This window comes from Amblyraja radiata, chromosome 20 (genome assembly GCF_010909765.2).
Source record: "Amblyraja radiata isolate CabotCenter1 chromosome 20, sAmbRad1.1.pri, whole genome shotgun sequence".
Taxonomy (NCBI): Eukaryota; Metazoa; Chordata; class Chondrichthyes; order Rajiformes; family Rajidae; genus Amblyraja; species Amblyraja radiata.
In genome coordinates, this window is record NC_045975.1 from 37,639,094 (window position 1) to 37,661,474 (window position 22,381).

The 22,381-nt window shown below is 44.2% G+C and overlaps 1 protein-coding gene across 3 annotated transcripts in view; it reads right to left on the reverse strand.

Annotated features, from left to right (window-relative positions):
* Positions 1-22,381, reverse strand: part of LOC116984313 (SITS-binding protein-like) — a 60,235-nt gene that overhangs the window by 8,885 nt on the left and 28,969 nt on the right. Inside the window, exons 4-8 of one of the 3 annotated variants that reach the window (XM_033038433.1) lie at positions 20,329-20,479; positions 13,351-13,521; positions 6,760-7,028; positions 4,030-4,166; positions 420-478 (exon numbers count right to left, since the gene is read on the reverse strand). In XM_033038433.1, coding sequence (XP_032894324.1) covers positions 420-478; positions 4,030-4,166; positions 6,760-7,028; positions 13,351-13,521; positions 20,329-20,479 — 787 coding nt within the window. Of the gene's footprint in view, positions 1-291; positions 479-4,029; positions 4,167-6,759; positions 7,029-13,350; positions 13,522-20,328; positions 20,480-22,381 lie in introns of all 3 variants that reach the window. The other 2 variants (XM_033038432.1, XM_033038434.1) reach the window with 2 other exon arrangements.

The following is a 22,381-nucleotide window of genomic DNA, read 5'->3' on the forward strand; positions in this document are numbered from 1 at the left end:
AGCTGGAAAGTAATTGTGTGTGTTCTATTGTCCGTTCTATCAGCACATTGGCTGGGGCAGGAGTAATCGTTACCTGGAGGAGATAAAATTATTTAAGTCAAGCCAGGACAGATTTGTTGTTGGAAATTGTGTTTAACCGATTTGTGAAAATGTTTTCATTGAGTTAACAGATGGAGCTGATGAGGATAACTTTTCCACAAATTCCCTTCCAAGCTCTCTCCCCCCCACATTCCCATCTCACCCTCCCACAGTCCCAGCTGTCTCCATCATATTTCCAGCTGTCTCCCTCACCTTCTCATCTCTCTACTCCATATTCCCGGCTCTCTCCCCAACATTCCCAGCTCTCCTTCACATACCCAGGTCTCCCCAAAGACCCATGGCGGAGTGCTGAAAGGCATCACAGGTAGAAAAGTCACAACCTGCAGCCACCGGATAAAGAGCTCCTCGTCTGCCAGAAAACCATTTGTCAGCGAACCTCCTGAAAGATCAAAGGAGACAGAGCAAAGGTTTGAGCTCAAGACTAAAATATTGAGAAAGTGAATGTAGTCTTTACCATGGCACATACAGTGCATTCACAAAGTACTCAGACCCCTTCACTATTTCCACATTTTGTTACGTTACAGCCTTATTCTAAAAAGGATTAAATTCATTTTTTTAATCATCAATCTACACACAATACCCCATAATAAAAAAGTGAAAACAGTTGTTTAGAAATTTTTGCAAAGGGATTTTTATCACATTTACATAAGCATTCAGGCCCTTTACTCAGTACTTTGTTGAGGCACCTTTGGCAGCGATTACAGCCTCAAGTCTTCTTGGGTATGACGCTACAAGCTTAGCACACCTGTATTTGGGTAATTTCTCCCATTCATCTCTGCAGATCCTCTGAAGCTCTGTCAGGTTGGATGGGGAGCGTCGAGGCACAGCTATTTTCAGGTCCCTCCAGAGATGTTCGATCGGGTTCAAGTCCGGGCTCTGGCTGGGCCACTCAAGGACATTCGCAGACTTGTCACAAAGTCACTCCTGCGTTGTCTTGGCTGTGTGCTTAGGGTCGTTGTCCTGTTGGAAGGTGAACCTCTGCCCCAGTCTGAGGTCTAGAACGCTCTGGAGCAGGTTTTCATCAAGCATCTCTCTGTACTTTGCTCCGTTCATCTTTCCCTCGATCCTGACTAGTCTCCCAGTTCATGCCGCTGAAAAACATCCCCACAGCATGATGCTGCCACCACCATGCTTCATTGTAGGTATGGTATTGACCAGGTGATGAGCGGTGCCTGGTTTCCTCCAGACGTGATGCTTGGCATTCAGGCCAAAGAGTTCAATCTTGGTTTCATCAGACCAGAGAATCTAGTTCGTCATGACTTTTGGTAAACTCCAAGCATGCTGTCATGTGCCTTTTACTGACTGGCTTCCGTCTGTGCTCAGTTTGGCCGGGCAGCCAGCTCTATGAAGAGTCCTGGTGATTCCAAAGTTCTTCCATTTAAAAATGAAGGAGGCCACTGTGCTCTTTGGAACCTGCAATGCTGCAGAAATTGTTTTATACCCTTCCCTAAATCTGTGTCTCGACACAACCCTGTCTCGGAGGTCTACAGACAATTCCTTCGTCTTCATGGCTTGGTTTTTGCTCTGACATGCACTGTCAACTGTGGGACTTTATATAGACAGGTGTGTGCCTTTCCAAATCATGTACAATCAATTTAATTTACCACTGGTGGACTCCAATCAAGTTGCAGAAACATCTATAGGATAATCAATGGAAACTGTATGAACCTAAGCTCAATTTTGAGTGTCATAGCAAAGGGTCTGAATACTTATGTAAATGTTATATTTCACTTATTTATTTTTAATGACTTTGCAAAAATTTCTAAACACCTGTCTTCGCTTCTTGATTCTGGAATATTGTGTCTAGTGTGATAATAAAAGAATTGGGAATGGACAAAGGGAATGGAATGTAATTGAATCCATTTTAGAATAAGACTGTAACGTAACAAAATGTAGAAAAAGTGAAGGGGTCTGGATACTTTCTGAATATACTGTACATACCTATGCATCTCTTTTTCATAATTGAGCCTTGGGCCTTGGACAACCTGACATGAGCTGAGTCATAAGCCCTCAATGCTCAGGTATCATTTCACCAACACAGGCCACCAGTGAATGTTAGGGTATCAGCTGTCAGGCCTTGCTACCGCCTACATTTGCATCCTAAACTAACCACATCTTCAATGTGCAAAGAACAATCATTTAGGGAGAGAAGGGGGAACAGAAGACTATAAAACGGGTCATTGGAGTAGAGGGAAATAAATAGGGATTACTCGGGTGGAGGGAAGGAGGGAAGGAGTTCAGGATAACATAAGAAGTAAGAGTATGTGCGTCATCCTTTCTCCCAATCTTCAGTTATGGCTGCTCTCCTCCTCAATACTATTTTATTTCACACTCACTGTATCCCTCAATTCCATGAATGTCCAGAAAACCACCCGTGCCTGTTTTGAATGAACACAATGATTAAGCGTCCTGGGTAGAAAAGTAAAAAAATTCACCACCCTCCGAGTTAAAAACATTTTCCTCATCTTTATTTTAATACTTATTAAGAAGTATGACGTGGATAGATCTACATCTCCGAATATAGATTTGAAAAATTCTCTTTTAAGGGGCCTTTTCTTCTATTTCTACTTTCCACCTTTTCTTTTTTATTTTATTTTTTTATTTTTATTTTTTATATCCACACTTCACATTTTTCTACTCTCTACCATCTATTTTCCACTCTTTCCCCTTTCTATTGTTTTCTTTTTCTTGTCTTGCCTACTCATAACATAAAACTAGAGGTTGTACATAGAATGGATTACGGTATGACATAGTTGGCACCTAAAATTAGGTGCCACTGTATTGTTTTGTATTGTATTAACTTCTAATAAAATAAACAAAAAAAAAAAAATACTTATTAAGAAGGAATTCCTCTATTCAAACAGTGCCCTTTGTTATACTCAGTCAGGAGAAACAATCTCCGTGCATTGTCCTTTTTGTACAATTTCAAAGATATCTGTCATTTTTCGAAACTCTCGGGACTACAACCCATCATCCTACTCAATCTGGTCACTGAGGTGTGGGAACGCAGCTCAGGATTACAAGACTGATCACCCCTCTATTAACACCCTTGAGTTTATGAAATATGTAAGAAGTAAATGTGAAGAAGGATCTCAACCCGAAACATCACCCATTCCTTCTCTCCAGAGTTGCTGCCTAGCCCGCTGAGTTACTCCAGTTTTTTGTGTCTGTCCTTGAATTTATATTGACCACGTTGAACAGGAGTAGCCATATACACAATGTGGCTACAAGAACAGGCTAGAGACTAGGAATCCTGAGGTGAGTGAGTAACTCACCTCTTATTCCCCATAGCCTGTCCATCATCTACAAGGCTCATGTCAGAAGCATGATGAAATTCTCTCCACTTGCCTGAATGGCCCTTATTTAACAACATTGAAGAAGCATGACATTTTACAGGACATAGCAGCCTGCTTCCTAGGCACTCTATCCATAACCATTTAATGACCTTCCTTCCTTTGTAAGAGGTGTTCGCTGATGATTGTACAAAGTTCTACACCATGCACGACTCCTCAGATATTGAAGCAGTGCACAACCAAATGCACAAAGACCTGAGCTGAGATTTATAAAGATAACTTTACGGATGGCATGAATGAGATGGGCCAAAAGGGCTGGTTTCTTCGCTGCTTGCTTCTATGAGGGCTGATTGGCAACTTTTGGTGTTGTTTATGTTCTACGATGTATATCTTGAAAACCTCACATCTTGCAACGTAACCCACAATGTCCCATGGGGAATAGTTTGATCAATGCCCATCACAGATATTCCATAATTAACTTAGGATATGACTACCCCGATCCCCAAGAGGAATGTTGTGCCCTCTCTAGTGGGGCCACGTGTAGATTGATTCAAGAGAGAGAATGAGTAATGTTGGCTGACACAAGACTAGCATCTCTCCAACGATACAAAAACACACATCATCGTTTTTCTATTACCTATTGCATCTGGAATGAAGAAGCTGTATCCCAGCAAGCTGTAGTGAAGGACAGAGGGAATGAGACCCTTTAATCCTGCATAACTCCAGTCAGACTGTCGGGGTACCATTCGAACAAACATTGGCAAGTGAGCAGCCCTACAGTACACAAGACATATATGAGCAACTCTGTCACATCATCACATTAATTAAAGCAGACCATTATCAAATGATGTCCATAATGTCCATTATGTCCATAGGACGTACATGATAAATGGTAGGGAATTGAAGAGTGCAGGTGAACAGAGGGATCTGGGAATAGCTGTGCACAGTTCTCTGAAAGTGGAATCTCATGTAGATAGGGTGGTAAAGAAAGCTTTTGGTGTGCTGGCCTTTATAAATCAGAGCATTGAGTATAGAAGTTGGGATGTAATGTTAAAATTGTACAAGGCATTGGTGAGGCCAATTCTGGAGTATGGTGTACAATTTTGGTCGCCTAATTATAGGGGATGTCAACAAAATAGAGAGAGTACAAAGGAGATTTACTAGAATGTTGCCTGGGTTTCAGCAACTAAGTTACAGAGAAAGGTTGAACAAGTTAGGGCTTTATTCTTTGGAGTGCAGAAGGTTAAGGGGGGACTTGATAGAGGTCTTTAAAATGATGAGAGGGATAGACAGTTGACGTGGATAAGCTTTTCCCACTGAGAGTAGGGAAGATTCAAACAAGGGGACATGACTTGAGAATTAAGGGACAGAAGTTTAGGGGTAACATGAGGGGGAACTTCTTTACTCAGAGAATGGTGGCTGTGTGGAATGAGCTTCCAGTGAAGGTGGTGGAGGCAGGTTCGTTTTTATCATTTAAAAATAAATTGGATAGTTATATGGACGGGAAAGGAATGGAGGGTTATGGTCTGAACGCAGGTGTATGGGACTAGGGGAGATTATGTGTTCGGCACGGACTAGAAGGGTCGAGATGCCCTGTTTCCGTGCTGTAATTGTTATATGGTTATATGGTTATATGGCTATGTCAAACACCATGATAAAGGAAATGAAGCAAGATACAGAGAAAGGTAGTGAGGGAGAGACAGAGAGAGAGAGAGATTGCTACATGAAGGGAGATGGAGCGGGCAAAGGTCAAAGAGAGCTAAAGTCTACAGCACACAAGTCAGAGCGATAAGAGAGATTGCAGCATTGGGTGACAGATTTGGGTTGGGCAAGAGCAGGAGATAAAGAAAGCTCCATCGGGAGATGTGGAGATTCAGTTAGAGTTTACAGGAAGCTGGAGTAATGAGAGAGAGAGAGATTCTTAGAAGGCAGCAAGATAAAGCAAAGGGGGAGAGAGAATGGGGGGGGGGGGGTGAGACTGCTGTACACAGGGAGATGATGAATGAGAAACAGAGAATGACGCACAGGGTTACAGAATGGTTACAACAAGGAGTGAGGCAATTCAGGCTATCATGTATATCCAGACCCCGTGTAACAATAATCCACACCCCTACCCTCTCGCAATTGCCATGCAGATTATTTTATTTTTAAGACTATTTTATTTTAAACAATTTTTACAATAAAATGTTAAAACAAATGTTCTCAATGCTGCTTGTGTGAGGTTGTGCATTCCAATTGGTTGTAAACGCATCACACAAATGCATCTGGAGCAGCAAGGCGCTGTCCAAAAGCACTTCCTTTCTTTACACTGGGCAAAATACCCGTGTTTGATTCTCAATGGCAGGGAGTTGAAGCCAAGGATTGGAATCGTCCCATGTGATAGTCTCACTGGGAAATGCTCTATCTTCTGCCCAGATAACTTCCAATCCATTCCCTTTGTCCATTCCCAATTCTCTCTCGTCATCATTCCTCCCTTCAGACAAAATGCGTAGGAAGGAACTGCAGATGCTGGTTTAAACTGAAGATAGACACAAAAAGCTGGAGTAACTCAACCATACAGGCAGCATCCCTGGAATGAATGAGTGACGTTTCGGATTGAGATCCTGAAGAAGGGTCTCGACCTGAAATTCCTTATCTCCGGAGATGCTGCCAGTCCCGCTGAGTTACTCCAGCTTTTTGTGTCTATCTTCATTCCTCACTTCAGGTTATTCTCAGTCAGTGGTCCCCAGCTCCCAGTCATCTTCACAGTGGAGATTCAGTCTACGACAGCCCTGCACCAGGTTGCACTCATTGCCGTTCAGGTTCCTCTCTGCCTACAGTCTGTTTATTCTTTGATCTCCAGTTCAGATACTCTCAGCCTACAGTCACAATTACTCCAGCACAGGCAAGCTTCCATATCACTCCAGTTACTCTCAGCCCCATTCACTATTTCCTGAGGAACACACACAATTACTTTCCGTCTCCAGTGCATTGTTTCAGTCATAAAGTTGCAATCCTGGTTAATCATCGTCTCAGTTAATTTTATTCTCAGTTTCTGTCTGGGTTACTCTCTGACACGGTGACTCTTAGTACCAGTCGTTTATTCTCAATCCTCATTCCTGGCCACTCCCAATCCTCAAACCCATTGGCATAGTCTTATTTATTTTTGGCCACAGTCCTGGTTACTCTGTTTCGCCTAGTTTCTCCTAGTGTAGGTTGCTGTCCCACTTAGTGCTGTTAATTCTCAGCCCACAGTCCAAGTTATCAGACACAGCACTAGCCATGTTATATCTGTAATCTTGGTTACTCTTTGCCCCATTCCCGTTCATTCTCAGTCTGCAGTCTAGGTAACTGCTTGCTCAGCAGAGTTGGTTTCAAGCATACATACCTAGTGGCAGCTGATATAATTGTTGCATTTCCCAGCTTCTGAGCCAGCAGTGCAAACTGGTTGATGTATTCATCTCCACACAGTCGGCAGGAATGATGCTGCGCCTGCCACAAATAGGGGCTTCCCACACCTACTTCCAGAGTGATATAGTTGACCTCCACCCTCCTCTGAAGGGTGCGGACCTGCTCGATGAACCAGTCCTGTGCCTCCTCATCGCTGATGTTCAACTTCACCGCAAACCTCCCCCTCCACTTCATCAGGAGGGGTCCCTGGGCAAGAGAAGGACACAGAGGAATTAAGGCAACTACACTGATTTGGGGGCAGTCAAGTGACATATGACAGGAAATAAAACATGTTAAGTGAAAAGGACAGAAAACACCAGAAATATTCAGCAGGCCAGACAGCATTTGTAGAGATAATAACAGATTTCTAGATTAATAATCTTTCATCAGAAAATACTGTATCTGATTAAAGTATTGAACTTAAATGTTTCTCTCTTCAGTGAGGCTGCTTGAGATACTGAAACTATACACATTTGCCCTCATTATTTCATATTTCACTCTTGTCAATATTCTGCTTTAGTGATTAGGGTTTGTTTGATACTCTAGTGAGAAATGAAGATGATGTGGGCATTCAGGGATTGATTTAAATATATGCACATCCTTACCTCGCTAATCAAGACATGTGTCTTAATCATTTCAATCCAGCAGAGGGCAGGTAGCTTACATCAAGCCTAAACCTTCTCGTTCTAATAGATGCCAGAATAGCATAGGATTTCTATGTCTGACCTCACACCTCCCATAGCCAGAACAGAACATCCCCAGGGTAGGTATTACAGAGTAAACAACATACAGTAAAACTCCTTTCATCTGGCACACTTGTGACATTGGTGGTGCATCAGTTTTGGGACCACATCATTAATTCACTTTTCCTAAATGTTACGCAGTAAAATTATTAATTTATAAAGTGAACCCTAAGGGAACACAGGAGACAGTATGTTTGAAAGGAGCACAGCTAATAGAACCAAGTACACACTTTTACACCATCCCATGATGAAACACTCATAAAGCAGGAGGGCAGGACAGCTAACTCCAACTAATGTAGAACTGCAGCATTGCAGATTGTGGGAGACTGCAGCTGGAGAAACACTATTACGACACTGAAGAACTGCACATATATTTTAAGATTTGTGACTGGATGTAACACATTGCAGAGGTTCATGTATTGTGCTTTTCCATCCATGATATAAGGGAACTCCCTTTCCACTTCAATTGCTGAGGTCTGCTGGAGCTGCCTGGGTGAAGACAACATTGGGTCATGAACTGTAGAGAGATTTGGGCAGTGTAGTACACCTACGAGAAGGTGCATTTCCCAGTTAAAGATTCATTGCCTAAAGAACTGCTTATGTTAATATGTGAGTGAGAACATAGTCCTTGGCCTTCCTTTCCCCATGCCTATTTATCTGTCCCTAATCTTATTTTTGTTATAATTAGTTTAATCGCGGTTTAGTATGGCTTCTGTTTTATTTAGGGACCAGGACTATACCACATAGAGAAGGAAAAAGTGAATATTTAGAAGAGCTGTCCTAGCCTCCTAGCTAATTCCATCTTGATGGCTTAGGGTGGCACCAGCAGTGTTCACTTTACTACCCCTGCACCAAAAGCAAGCAGTTCAAGAGTCAGTGGCAGTCACTACTTCAGCAGGAAAGGAGAGAGAGCAAGCAAAGAAAGCAAAGACAATTTTGCCTCTTAAAACAGAGGAAAAGGCCAGAGGCTGGTCCAGAGTGAGCTAGGAGAGTGTAGAGGTGTGGTCCGTGGCAAGGTAATGGTTTTGAGTCCATCATTAGTAGAGTGGTGGATATCCTTGAGACTGACTGAGTCTCCTCTCATTGCCACTGGGCACTCTGGATTTTCCTTGTTAAAATCAAGAGGACTACAGTAAAGTCCAGCTGATCAGTGTTTATTTATGTAGTTGTGTGTCTTGTTGCTTTTTTTAGTATGGCTGTATGATAATTCGCATTTCACTGTACCTTAAATTGGTACATGTGACAATAAAAATCCTTTGAAACCTTTACTGTTTGGAGCTGGTTGTATGCTCTGTCCATGCAGCCCTCAACAAGATGGGAAGGGAAGGGAGGGGACATGACCTCAAATGTGCAATGTTCATTCATGACATTTCTCACCAAGCTTCTGAGGGAGTATCAAAATCCAGCAACTTTACCTGGAGGTCTGAAGGCAGAGGGTTCCAATTCGACTATCTCAGTACCCTTCATATGATCAGAGCCATATTCAAACCTGATTTGGGCAGATGTGCACCAAACCTGGGTCGGGTCTGCATACTGGTCTAAGCAGCTGCTACAGGATGTTGGTAATGGCACTGAAGTTGTTTTGACCTGATGGTAACCATGGTCAATCTCAACATCAATGGCAGTAGGGGTTCTATCCACATATTTAACATTCTTTTGGTCCTCAGCAAAGGAAGATATATAATGTTCTTCATGCAAAAACTTGTGATGTTCTGGGAGATAGAACTACTTGCAAAATAGCGATCTACGTGAGTTAGCCACTTCTCTTTCCAGTAGGGTGGCTATCGTGTTGAACTTGAATTTTCAGCCAGAGACTTGTAGGGGTCAGAGAACTGTGCCGTTACTTGCTTCGCCTCACCCCTTGCCATTGCAATTTATAATCGTGTATGTACTTGGGTCTTCTACATTGGAAGTGTGCTTTAATCAATAAACATTTGTTCATTTAAGCTCCTTGTTGGTGACTATGCTATCAAGGTAAGGAATTATTCCAGCCTTCAACACTGCTGAATGTGAGTGAACAGGTTGATGGAACTGGTTGGCCTTCTTGACTTCACCTTGAAATCTAGAAGAGGAGGAGGGTCTTGAAATAATCATCTCCAAATTCCTCAGTCTGAAATCTCCTGCATCTCAGTGAAGGTATTCATGTCGTGTTGTGAGCCTGTGTTCACAGGAAGATCCAGAAACACTGAAGGAACATTGATATACTTCAAAGTCAGTGTGGTGTGTACCTTGAAGCAAAACATGTAACTGTCGGTGTTCCCATGTGCCTGACGCTTTTGTCCTTCTTGGGTGATGGAGACCACAGATTTGGGAGGTGCTGTTGGAATAGCCTGGATGTGCAACTTCATTTTGCAGATATTATATATTTCAGCAACTTGCCCCAGTCATGGAGGGAATTGGTATTTAGAGCAGTAAAAGGGGGACCAACGCTCTCACAATTAACACTTCTTCTCTTCTTATCTCACAACCTTTTGTTTTCTTTCCCTGTCTGGCCTTTGTCTACCCATCAATTCCTTGTGGTGGCGCCATCGAGTGTGGCTGCCTCGCCTGCAGCCGACTGTCCTCTCATCCTTTTTGTTATTTTTAGTCTGTTTTAAAGTTTGTTTTTGAGGTCTTTCGTCTTTTTTATATGGGGGGAGGGGGAAACCGTTTTTCTTAGTGACTTCCTGGCCTAGGATGTGTCTATCCTCCAATTCGCATCTTCGCCCCCTCCTCGAGGCCTACCATCTGGATTGGCGCGGCCTTTCTTGCCGGAGACCGGCCAGAGCTTCAGCTTCAGCAGCGACGCAGCACTGGATTCTGTCACGGAGCGGGCGATGCCTTACCGGGAATCGCCGTGTTGGAGCTCGGTAGTGCTGGGACTGTCGACTTTACACCGTGGAGCTGTGGTCTCTGGAGCTTCTGGCCACGGAGCTTCCAGCCGCAGACAGCGCTGACTTTGACGTCGCGGGGCCTGGGATCTCTCGCTGAGGTCGCCGGTGTTGGGTCTCCTCCCAGCACGGCCTGTGGACTTCGGGAGCCGCGGTCTCCGGTAGGAAGCAGCTAATTCGGAGGCTCCGGGCCGCTGAGAGTGTTTTTCCACTTGAGGGCCTGAAAACATCGGGCCGCCGTAGCGGCGACTGCGGAGGCCTCAATAGGCCCCGACCACGGGTGAACAGAGGAAGAGGACTGAACTTTGGTGCCTTCCCTCACAGTGGGAAACGCTGATTGTGCTGTGGTGGGAGGTTTTTTATGTTTTATGTTAAATTTAAAGTGTTGTGTTATCTTATTTGTGCTGCATGGTAACTCAAATTTCACTGCACCAATTGGTGTTTGTGACAATAAATGTCCTTTGCCCCATCTGCCAATCAACACCCTGTCACCTGTAACTACTTATCACTTGCCTGCCTTTGTCCCACCCCATGTTTCTTTCACCCTTCTACCCTCCCTACAGTCTGAAGAAAGGTCTCGATGCTTACTATTACTTTTTCATGTTCTCCTCAGATGCTGCTGGATCAGACGAGTTACTCCAGCAATTTGTGTTGTTTACTCAAGCGTCTGCGATCTGTTCTTTGCTAGATATGCACACATTTTTAGCAATGAACTTATTTTAATTTTTATCAATAAACTTTGAGATCACCTGAAGGAGCCTTGAATCATTCGATCTGTTCCTGTCTTCACAAATGCTCTCTGATTTTCAAACTGTTTCCCGCATCTCCTGTTTTAATTTCAGGTTTTCAACATCTGGAAATGTATTGCCTTATATTTTCTCCCCAATGTCCAACTCAGTCAAAAGTTGCCTTAACCACGAGAACAATTGCTCTCACCTCACCTCTGGATTTCTGCTATTTGGTCCACGTTTGGAAAATACTTTATGGAGATCCTGAGATAATGAAATCCAAAGTGGGCACCAGTAAATAATTTGATAGTGTGGCACAGTGGCACAGCAGTGAAGCTGCTGCCTAACAGCTCCATAGACCCTGGTTCGATCCTGACTACGGGTGCTGTCTGTATGGAGTTTGTACATTCTCCCTGTGGCCGTGTGAGCTTCCTCCGATTTCCTCCCACACTCCAGACGTACAGGTTTGTAGTTTACTTGGCTATCGTAAATGGACCCTCGTGTGTAGGGGTTGTATTGTTGTGCGGGGTGATCGTTGATCAGCGTGGACTCAGTTGGCCAAAGGGCCTGTTTCCGTGCATATCTTTAAAGTTTAAAGTTTGATAGCATTGATGATGACATCTTCCGTTAATTTGCTGATCACTGAGACTCCATTGATTGAACAGTAATTAGCTACTTTACAATTGTCCTGCTGTTTGTAAATAGCACTCACCTAGGCAATCTTCCGTATTTTTAGTGTTTTAATTGCCTGGAACAGCTTAGGAAATGGTGGGACTAGTTCTGGAGCGCAGGTCTTCCGTACCATAGCCAATGATTTATGTCTGGTCCTAAAGCATTTGCTGCACCCAATAATACCTCAAGGATGTCCAGCTTTGAGCTGTCACATCTGTTCTTGGATATCTCATTTATCCCATTTAGCAAGTGTTCTTAATGTGACTTTCTCTCAACATTATTAATCCCATTGTGGACAAAAGTAACTGTCACAGCTAGATTGCGGAAGACAAAGTCACTTAAAATTATCTGGGGCTTTTTTTGTTCACTATCTGCCAATCTCTCATTGTATCTTTCAGCATTTTGCCAGTTCAGCACATTGAAGTCCCTCAACCAGAGTACATCTTGAACTTTGCAACATTCAGTGCTTCTTCTCAGTGTTGTTCAACATGGTGAAGCACTGATTTGCTAGTTGAAAGAGGATGACAACTGGTAATCAGGAGGAGTATTCTTACCCCATGTTTGGCCTGTTGCCATAAGAGTTCCTTAGCTCTGGAGTCAATGCTGAGGGATTCCAAGGCTACTTCGTCTAGCTTGCATTCCAATGTGGCAGCACCTTGCCCTTGCCTGATGTCCAGACATGCTGCAGTGAAAGAAGACCCCAGTAGAGGGCTCTCTATGTGGGAGTCTTCCCATTTTACATTGAAAACTTAAGGCAGAGAGCGTTGCACAGAGCAGCCCTGTGCAAAACAATTTAAAACAGGGTCACAGATTCTCAGGCTGCCTGTAATTCTTGCAGCCTGGCCATATCTGTAATATGTAAGGAATACAGGTGGTTTCATTTTGAGTATTTGAAAGGATTGCCCATTAGTATATAGCTGCACTCCAATTCCACATCCTCTGCTGCAGTGAGTGATGGGCAGGTGGACTCCTTGGCATGGCTAAGATGGCCATTCACAGGGTGTCAGAGGCTGTTCATGCTAACTGCCTCTCCTGCCTGCCTGAGGTTACTATTTAATGGAGGCCTTCTGCAATCTCTATTCGAGACCCTTTTAACATTAGCCTCCCAGGATGTAGAATCTCCAGAGCGATCATATCTTCTGCAAAAAGGATAATTGTGGGATTAATATATCATTTAATCTAAAGAAAACCAAAATAAATACAAAAAGGGACTTGAGAAAATGGATTAGCTACAGGGTATAGTTTGCTTTGTATAACTGGAATGGCGAGCCTCAGTACTCCTCACTGTACCAATATGATCTCTCTATTTTCTACCAGAGTTCCTACCGTCTGAGCTGTTAACTTTAAAAGGGGCTTGATTAGCGATGGGACCAGGTATTCAAAGCATCAGTTGACAGATAGATGCAACTTTAATGTTCTAAGGTGAACTGAAGCCAGATGACAGAAAGATGACTGAGCAAGCAGCACAAAACATTTCACGATGCAAAGATGATGCAGGAATAAAACCAAGACGTACTTGAGATCCATTTGCTGTTGATGGAAGTCTGAGCCACAAATGTTCTCGTCCTTCTTGCAAAGTAGTCTGGAAATGGCGGGAATCAATGGTGGTGAACGGAGAGAGTGTGATGGACAACCTTAGCTGACGTAGGCCACGGTACGTGCTCTGTAATTGAAGTGTCCCCTGTCCCTGCAAACAGAAAAGCAAGCCAATTCAAGACTGAAAGCAGATTTTGCCACTTCCACATAAACTGGTACAAACAAGTTGATGCCTCTTCCCCTCTGAAATCACATAAATACATCTTCAGTGTTGCTTCAGCTTTTTCACATTTCGGGAACATGATGAAGAGGCCTGAGTGTAGTTGCTAGAACTACCTCAGCACTGTCCCAGCACAGTCCAGCACAGTCCAGCTCTCCATCAGCACAGTCCAGTTTCACTCCGCACTGCCCCAATACAGTCCAGCACTTCCTGAGCAGTGCCCCTGTCAAGGGTGTTTAATTGCCGTATGTACCAGCAACCAAACAATGAAATTCTTACTACAGCTTTACACACAAATAAATAATACATTCAATTAACGTTCAAGAAGGAACTGCAGATGTTGCAAAATCGAAGGTAGACAAAAGTGCTGGAGAAACTCAGCGGGTGCACCCGCTGAGTTTCCCCAGCACTTTTGTCAACATTCAATTAATAATCAGTAATACTAGTTAGCAGACCACAATAATGCAAATAACACAGTCCGCAGGGTAACCAAAATAAAGTCAATAGTGATCATAATTACTGAGGTAGTGGTTAGTGCTGTGTTTGAATTACGAACCAGACCATGATGCGACCAGCCAGTATGCATTCCACCATGCACCTGTAGAATGAAGTATGCAACGTCATACCGAATCTCCTCAATCTTCAAAGCTGCACTTTCGACCCGTCCTCGCGGCCTACCAGCGGGCCTGGAGCGGCATTTCCTGAGGGGACCACCCGGTGCCTCGGCATCGGCATCGGCTGCGGAGCTGCGGGTCCGAGGAGCGAGGGGACCGCCCGGAGCCTCGGCGGTGGCACTGGCATCGGCAGTGGCGGCACCGGCATCGGCGGCGGCAGGGCTGCGGGTCTGAGGACGGCGGTGCAGCGCTGGAGCGCCATTGCGGGGCGGGCGGTGCCTTGCCTGGGTCGCTGAGCTGGAACTCCGGTGAGCTGGGTCCGTTGCGGAGCTGCGGGTCTGTGGAGCGGTTGCGGGCGGCGGCGCTGAACTTTACATCGGGAGCCTGGGATCTCTCGATGAGATCGCCAGTTGAGCTCCATTCGGCGCGGCCTTGTCGGCTCCGGAAGCCACGGTCTCGAGTAGGGAGGCGGCCGTTCCAGGGTTCCCATGCCGCTGAGAGGACTCTCCTGACGCCGGAACATCATCACCCGGCGAGGACGGCCTGGAACATCGGGCCTCCGTAGAGGCAACTGTGGAGGCCTCAATAGGCCCGACTATGGGTGGATATTGGGGATGGGACTGGACTTTGTGCCTTCCCCCATAATGGGAACCATTATGGGGGGATGTTTTTTATGTTAAAGCTATTTATTATTGTTATGTTTGTATTCTTTTTTATGTGCTGCATTGGCAAAAGGAATTTCACTACGTCTAGGTGTATGTGACAATAAATCAACCTTTGAACCTTTGAAGTAGAGGTGTTGATGAGGTTTCTTTGTAAGTGCATCAATGTGCTGAGCCCAGGACAGATCTTTAGGGATATGCACGGCCAGGGACTTGAAGCTGTTGACTCTCTCCACCACAGTCCCATCGATGTAGGCGGCTTCATGATCCCTGGCATTCCCCTTCTTGTCAACAATCAGCTCCTTGGTCTTGCTAACATTGAGAGCATGATTGTTCTGGTGCCATTCGATCAGATTATTCATCTTCCTCCTGTACCCTGACTCATTGTTACCCGTTATCTATCCAAAAACAGTGGTATTGTTGGCTACTTTAACAATGGCATTGGAGCTTGCATCTGGCTACACAGGCATCATGGACATAAAAAGAGTATAGAGGGGACTGAGCACACAGCGTTGAGTGTTGATGGTTCCTGGGTTGGAAGTCAAGGATCCAAATGCAAAGGGACAAGCGGAGACCCAGTTCTCCGAGTTTGATGATAAGCTTTGAGGGGCAGATTGTGTTGAATGCCAGGTTCTAGTCAACAAATAAAAGCCTGATGTACAAATGATGCACAAAATCACAGAATTCAATATTCATATCGTTAGGTTGTAAGTTTCCCCAAGCAGAATATGAGGTGCTGCTCCTCTAGTCTTCAATTTGCAACGGAGGAAGCCCAGTACAGAAAGATCAGTATGGGAGGAGAGTTAAAATGGTCAGCAACTGGGAGATCCAGCAGGCCTTGGTTGACCAAACACAATTGTTCAGCTAAACTGTCTTGCTCATGTAAAGGAGGCCACATCTGAAACACTGAATGCAGTAGATGAGGTTAGAGGAGGAGTGCATGAACATCTGTCTCACCTGGAAAGAGTCCTTGGATGGATGCGAGGGACAGGTGTTACATCTCTTGTTGTTGCTCGGGAAAGTACATGTAGGGGGGGAGGGGGTGGGGGGGAGGGGGTCATTCGGTGGGAAGTGTATGAACCAAGGAGTTGCAGAAGGAGCTCTGCCTGCAGAAGGCGGAAACAGGTGTAGATGTGACTGGTGGTGGGAAGGCGGTGGAAATGTCGGACAATGAAGTGTTGGATGCAGAGGCTGGTGCGGTGAAAGCTGAGGCGGGGAACTCTATCCTTGTTGCTTCATGTGTGGAGGGAGAGCGAGAGCAGGACTACAGGACACAGATGATGGAGAAAGAGAGATCAAGAAAGGGGAGAGAGAGGTGTCAGAGATAGTCAAGTGAATTTGAGGGTAGGGTGAAAGTGATAAAGTTAATGAAATTAAAGAGATCTGCACAGATCTGCACAGGTGGCAGCCTCGATGCAGTTCAGGTTTCCATTATTTTTCAAGATTAAAAATGGGTCTTCAACAGTTTCAGTATTCCTTCATCACAGCACCTCCAATCGCATCACCTCTGGAATATCCCTCAGCAATACTCTTCTGATACTAAAATATACTTACAGAACTATCAATTGAATTGTCCAGCACTCCTCAATCATGTACCCCTGACAGTTCAGCCTTTCCACCTATTAGCACTCTCTCGGTATTAACCCTTGCAAGAATTCAGTGCTCTCACACCAATGTTCCTGCAGCAATCCAACCATTCCGGAGTATTTCCCTTCAAGTAATCCAGCACGCCACCAATACTGGCCCTCCGTCAGTTCATTGTGTCCTCAATGATGCTGTGGTACAGTCCCGTAATCCTTCGGTAATGTCCGCTGGACTCTCCAATGCTCCTTCAGCACTGCCTATTCAGCAGATCAGGACTACCTCAGCATTGTCCTTCCAACAGTTCAGCACTCTTTCAATACTGTCTCTTCAACAGTACAATGCTACTTCAGTTACGTACTCCCAACAATCCTGCTCTCTCCCAGTACAGCCATTTTGATAGACTAGCACTTCCTTAACTCTGACTTCCAATAGTCCAACATTCCCCTACCGCAGTTTCTTCAACGGTGTTGACATTTCGTCACTTAACCTTCAGCTGTTTGGTAGTGTCTCGGGACTGACAGTCCATCACTCACTTAGCACAGTCATTTTGAAAGTGTAATATTTCCTCAGTACTGTGTCTTCAGCTGTACAGTATACCCTCAAGTATCCCTTAGCCTTCAGTCCAACTGTCCAATGCCCATTTGTCACTGAGATTAAAAGAATAAGTGATTTATTTGAAGTATAAATGTTTGGAGGTGCTATGATGAAGGGATGCTAAAACTGTTGAAGGCCCACTGCTAATCTTGAGAACGGGCGTCAGGATGGCACAGCAGTAGCTGCCTTACAGCACCAGAGACCCAGGTTCAATCCTGATCGGGTGCTGTCTGCACATACGTTCTCCCTGTTTTCCCCGGATGTTCCGGTTTCCACGCACACTCCAAAGGTGTCCATGTTTGTAGGTTAATTGGCTCCGGTAAAAATTGTAAATTTGTACCTAGTGTGTAGGATAGTGTGAGTGTGGGATGGTGTTAGAATAAAATTCTTATGAGAAATAAAAGGTAAATGCAGAGTTAGATTTGAATGGCCTATTTCTGTTTCTTGTGCTTACATCTTAATGCAGTGTCCCTTTTATACTATCCCTCCATCAATGTAGTGCTTCACTCCTGCTTTTGTAGTGTCAGCTTGGGTGGTTATCTCATGCCCTGACTTTACGGATTAAATGTTTTGTGAGGATGGTAATATGCCCAGCACTTGTGGAGCTCTACTCTAGTTATAGCCCGTAACGTCTCTTGGTGTGGGAAGAATCAGGGGTGGAGAGAGGAAAGAAACAGTCTCTGATATTTCCTGTGATCTGAATAAATTCTGAAGATGATTATCTGTTTCCAATTTACAACCGTATACAACAACACTACACCCCCTACCAACCCACTCCCACAGACACGGCCGATTGTTATTGGCATCACATGTAAGGAACATTGAGTACAACCCTCAGCTCTGCATCTCCGTTCATTGGGATCACGGTTAATTTCTGACCTCACATACCTCTTCCAGTTCCCTAACTCCTATTATGCTTACATAACAAAAATAGTGAAAGTGATTGCATTGTCCATCAATATGTCATGATCATATTGAATGGTGGTGCAGGCTCGAAGGGCCGAATGGCCTACTCCTGCACCTATTTTCTATGTTTCTATGTAATATTTGTGATGGATCTTAGATATCAGAAAATCCTTTGTCCGACAATCTTACCGACAGAGAAATACCCCAACTAATTTAGTGACTGCATTTCCCCCCAATCCATTCCCCTACCATCCCTCCAATAGCTATGTGCAGCTCTGACAGGGGATTTCACAAGGGATTGGTCTCAAAGTTTCGGGCTGGAACCAAGTTCAGAAATAAAAACACTCTCCGAATGTTGTGAAGGATGGTCTTTACTGGCTGGAATAAGCCCTGGAGACTCCTGACTAAATAAGAATAACTAAACTAGTGGGGCACCCCTCATCTGAAAATGTTCCCTTCTCTTACCACTATTGACTTTTGAACGTAAAGCACCAGGCCTCCGTCCAAATTAGATCTCCTGGGAAGCTGGCTGTACCTTCATCTATACATAATCACAAACACGTCGACACAATCATATCCTACTTTTCACCCATAGGCTCTGAGAGATGAAGGTGGGAGTGCCCTGAAAGCTGGGGGAAGGGAGATTCAGGCAGTGTCAGAAGCAGTCAGGAAATCCACCACACAGCTAAGTCAGCATTCAGCATGCTAAACATTCTCAAGCTGCTCGAAATGTTACCAGGAATGGACTTGGGCAAAGAGCCAACTTTGTGAATGGCCAGGCCGAGGCGTCAGCACGCAGCTGCCCAGGGCTGGAAGGCTCATGGCTCAGAAGCGACACTTGTAAACTCGGCTGCCCTGGTTATTGTACATGGTGGTGAGTGACTCGAGGCCATCTGTTCCAAAGATCAATGTGGAGAGACCAATCCGTGTCGAAAGATTATCAGCCGCAGCTTGCTGCCAGCCAGAGAAGCCTGTAATTAATTTAAAGGACTCCTTTAACCGTCATTTGAGATTGGGCCAGGTTGCCCAGAGGCGCTGATACTGTGAGCTGCTCCCTGGCAGTTACTAATGTTACATGAGATAACAGGTCTGATACTGAACACAGTTCTTGTCTGTCCATCCTGAACTAATTTATCTCTCTCTCTCTCTCTCTCTCTCTCCATAACTTATCCCCTCCCCCCCCCCCCGTCCCCCAGTTATCGCTACTCACATCTTATGGATGGGAAAGTCCAAGAACAACAGTCTGCCAAAGATGCCGAGGCAGGGTGTGGAATCAAAGCTGCTCACTGCTCCACCATGCACTCCTTACAGTCCTGGCTCTGTCCCAGTGCTTTAAATAGAACACACCATGGTTCTCATTGATATACCTATGAACTACTTGTGAACTACTGGCTGGGTCTTTACTCACCAGTGTCTAAGTTTGCATTCTCTTGATGGGTTGGTTCAGGACAGATCCTGTCTAATTGGTAGGCCAAATGCTCACCGAGAACCCATGATTCAGTGGGTTTATCAAGCCTCACTGCACAATGCCCCCCCCCCCCCCCCCCCCCCCCCAGGCAAGCAAATGGAGGCCCATCATAAGTACAGTCTACAAGAGGTTTCTGGGGTAAAATAGCATGACACACTGGTGACTGAAATGATTGCAGTTTCTGGAATCTGGAACAAATAAACAAAATAGTGCAATAGCTCAACAGGTCAAACAGCATCTATTGAGGTAAAGTGTTGGTTGGTTGGATGACACAGAGAACATTAGTCTGATCAAAGTTGCTGAAGGATTGTGTGAGTTGTACAATATGTGCCCTCCTGCTTCATAACATTGCTGCTTTTAGCTAGGCTGACAGAGTCCTACTGCAGATCATTACCCAGTGATCCCCAATGAAAAGAGCAGATATCAGGCAAAGTCAGGAGTGGACATCGATGTAAAGTACCTCACAGTTAAATATACTACAAAACTGATTGCAAAAAAGGTTATTGGGACAAGTGGATGAAACACAGAATGCTTGAATAACTCAGCAGGTCAGGCAGCATCTCTGGAGAACATGGATCGGTGCCCGTTTCAGGTCGGGGCCCTTCTTCTGATGAAGGAACCTCACCACCAAAAAAGTCGCCAAGCCGTTTTCTCTAGAGATGCTGTCTGGCCCACTTAGTTGCTTCAGCACTTTGAGTCTTTCTTCGTCAGCCTGATCTGCAGTATTCTATGAATGTCTGCTCCCATGGAAGACACTGGTACAAAGCAAACAGTGGTACATTGTCACAGGTGGGATATTAAACACACTGCTGCCTTCTCATCACCTGTTTTGAGCTGTTGTTGCAGTGAACATTTTGGCTCAATGCGTTTGGGTGTTGACTGAAAGTGATGTGACAGATGGCACTTGTACCTCAGTAGACAGCAGCAGCGTGGATTGTTCGCAGAGATCCATCACTCCCTCTCCTAGCCTGTAATGCTTCAGTTTTCTGGACAACATCTTCAGATTGTGCTCCAGCCTCAGGGCAGTGTCAGACACCCTATGCGACCTCCACAGTGGCAGCCTGTGCTCCAAAGGAGCAGAGAAACAAACTACATATTAAATGCAACAACAATAAGCATAATCAACACATTTTAAAAGGACAAAGCAGTCAGGGAAAAGGGAAACAGTGTTAAAGAGAGTGGAAACTGGGTGGTGGGAGGGGAGCAGAGAGGAGTGGGGATAAGAAAGAAAAGGAAAAGGGGGCAAAAGAGAACAGAATTATAAATGGAGTCATTGATTTTAGGAAAAGGCAATAATTGGGTATTAAAATCAGGCAGACAGAATCACAGGTTATGGGGATAAGAGAGACAATTGGGAAAAGAAGGAAAGTGAGAAATGAAGCAGGGCAGAATGTGAGTGAGGAATGGATGAGGAGTGGGTGGGTGTTACTGTTGTGGACACTAGTACGGTTATTGGAAGAGGTCTGGATTATGATGCAGAGGACAAACCTCAAATCTTACCATTGGGATTTGGAATGTTCTCTCTGCATCATAATCCAGAAGTTAAATTCAGTTAAATAAATAATCTGTAAAAACAAAAGAAAAAGGCCGGTCTCATTAAGTGTGACATTTTAACTACCAGAGTGTTATTAAACTTGATCTGGTTCACCAATGATTTTTAGGCAATTGGATCCCACTGACTTTGTAATTAAGTCTATTTGTGATTGGATCCAAATCATAACTACTTTCTGAAAAGGGCCAGCAAGGTACTCCACTGTACCAAGCCACCTTAACAAAACATAAGAATAAAACTGGACAGACGTTACTATATCATCCTATGCACCTGGTCTGGAAAAGTCAAAGGCACACAGACCACCCAACTTTGTAAAGACATTTTCATGAACATCAGAGGACTTGTCCCAAGTTAGATGGCTGTCCCACTGACCATATCATGATTCTGATATGTTCACACTCAGAATTATAAGTTTTATCCATGATCTTGGACTCAAGCATAAAAGCAGCATAGATCCTAGAGAAGTCGTTTCAGAGTGGTATCTGGGGAGAAGGGGATTAATGGAATGACTCTGGAAATATGTAATGTTAACTTTAGGTTGCACAAGACATTAGGTTAAATACATGATGTTACCAGCAGAAGTGGTCACCACACAGTCCTCAAGTTGACAATGGGAGAAAAGTATTGATAGACACAAATTGGTGGAGTCAGCAGGTCAGGAAGCATCTCTGGAGAAAAAGGATGGGTGACGTTACGGGTCAGGACCCTTCTTCAGACTGGTATAGTCAAAAGTTTTCTTCAGTATGGTATAAAGTGCCGAGAAAACTATTTCTTGGCCCTTTATACCAAAATGCATATGTAGTAGCTGTGATTATACTTCATTTCCAGTTCCATTGATTTCAATCAGAGAATTTCAAAAGAGGAATGCAAATATCAGCTGTAATTGACATTTGGTTAAAGTGGAAGAGAAGGGAATTAAATATTAAAGTAGGAGATGAAAGGCTGCCATTTTCATTTACCCCAAAGAGCTTTACACCCAATGAAATATTTTACTTTGCAATGTAGGACAAATGGAAGCCATGTTTTTGCAGTGCAAGCTCATAAGGTTTCTGATAGACTCTCTGAAGGAACCTGATAAAGTCTCACCAGAGACTATGAAGCAAAATTTGACCAATTTATTTTGGTGACATGGAGATTGGTTAACAGATAGAAAACACAATAGAAATAAATGGGTCAGTTACAGATATTAATAAATATATTACATGAATTTTAGATATATATATTATGTAGTGAACTTTTTTGTCGGTTATTAGGGTTTTTACAGAGTACTATGTTTACATATCTGTAGTGCTGCTGCAAGTAAGAATTTCATTGTACCGTTTTGGGACATATGTCAATAAAGCACTCTTGACTCTTGATAGATTCAACTGCATCACTCAGATGAAGAAGCTATGCGTCTGAAATGATTGTA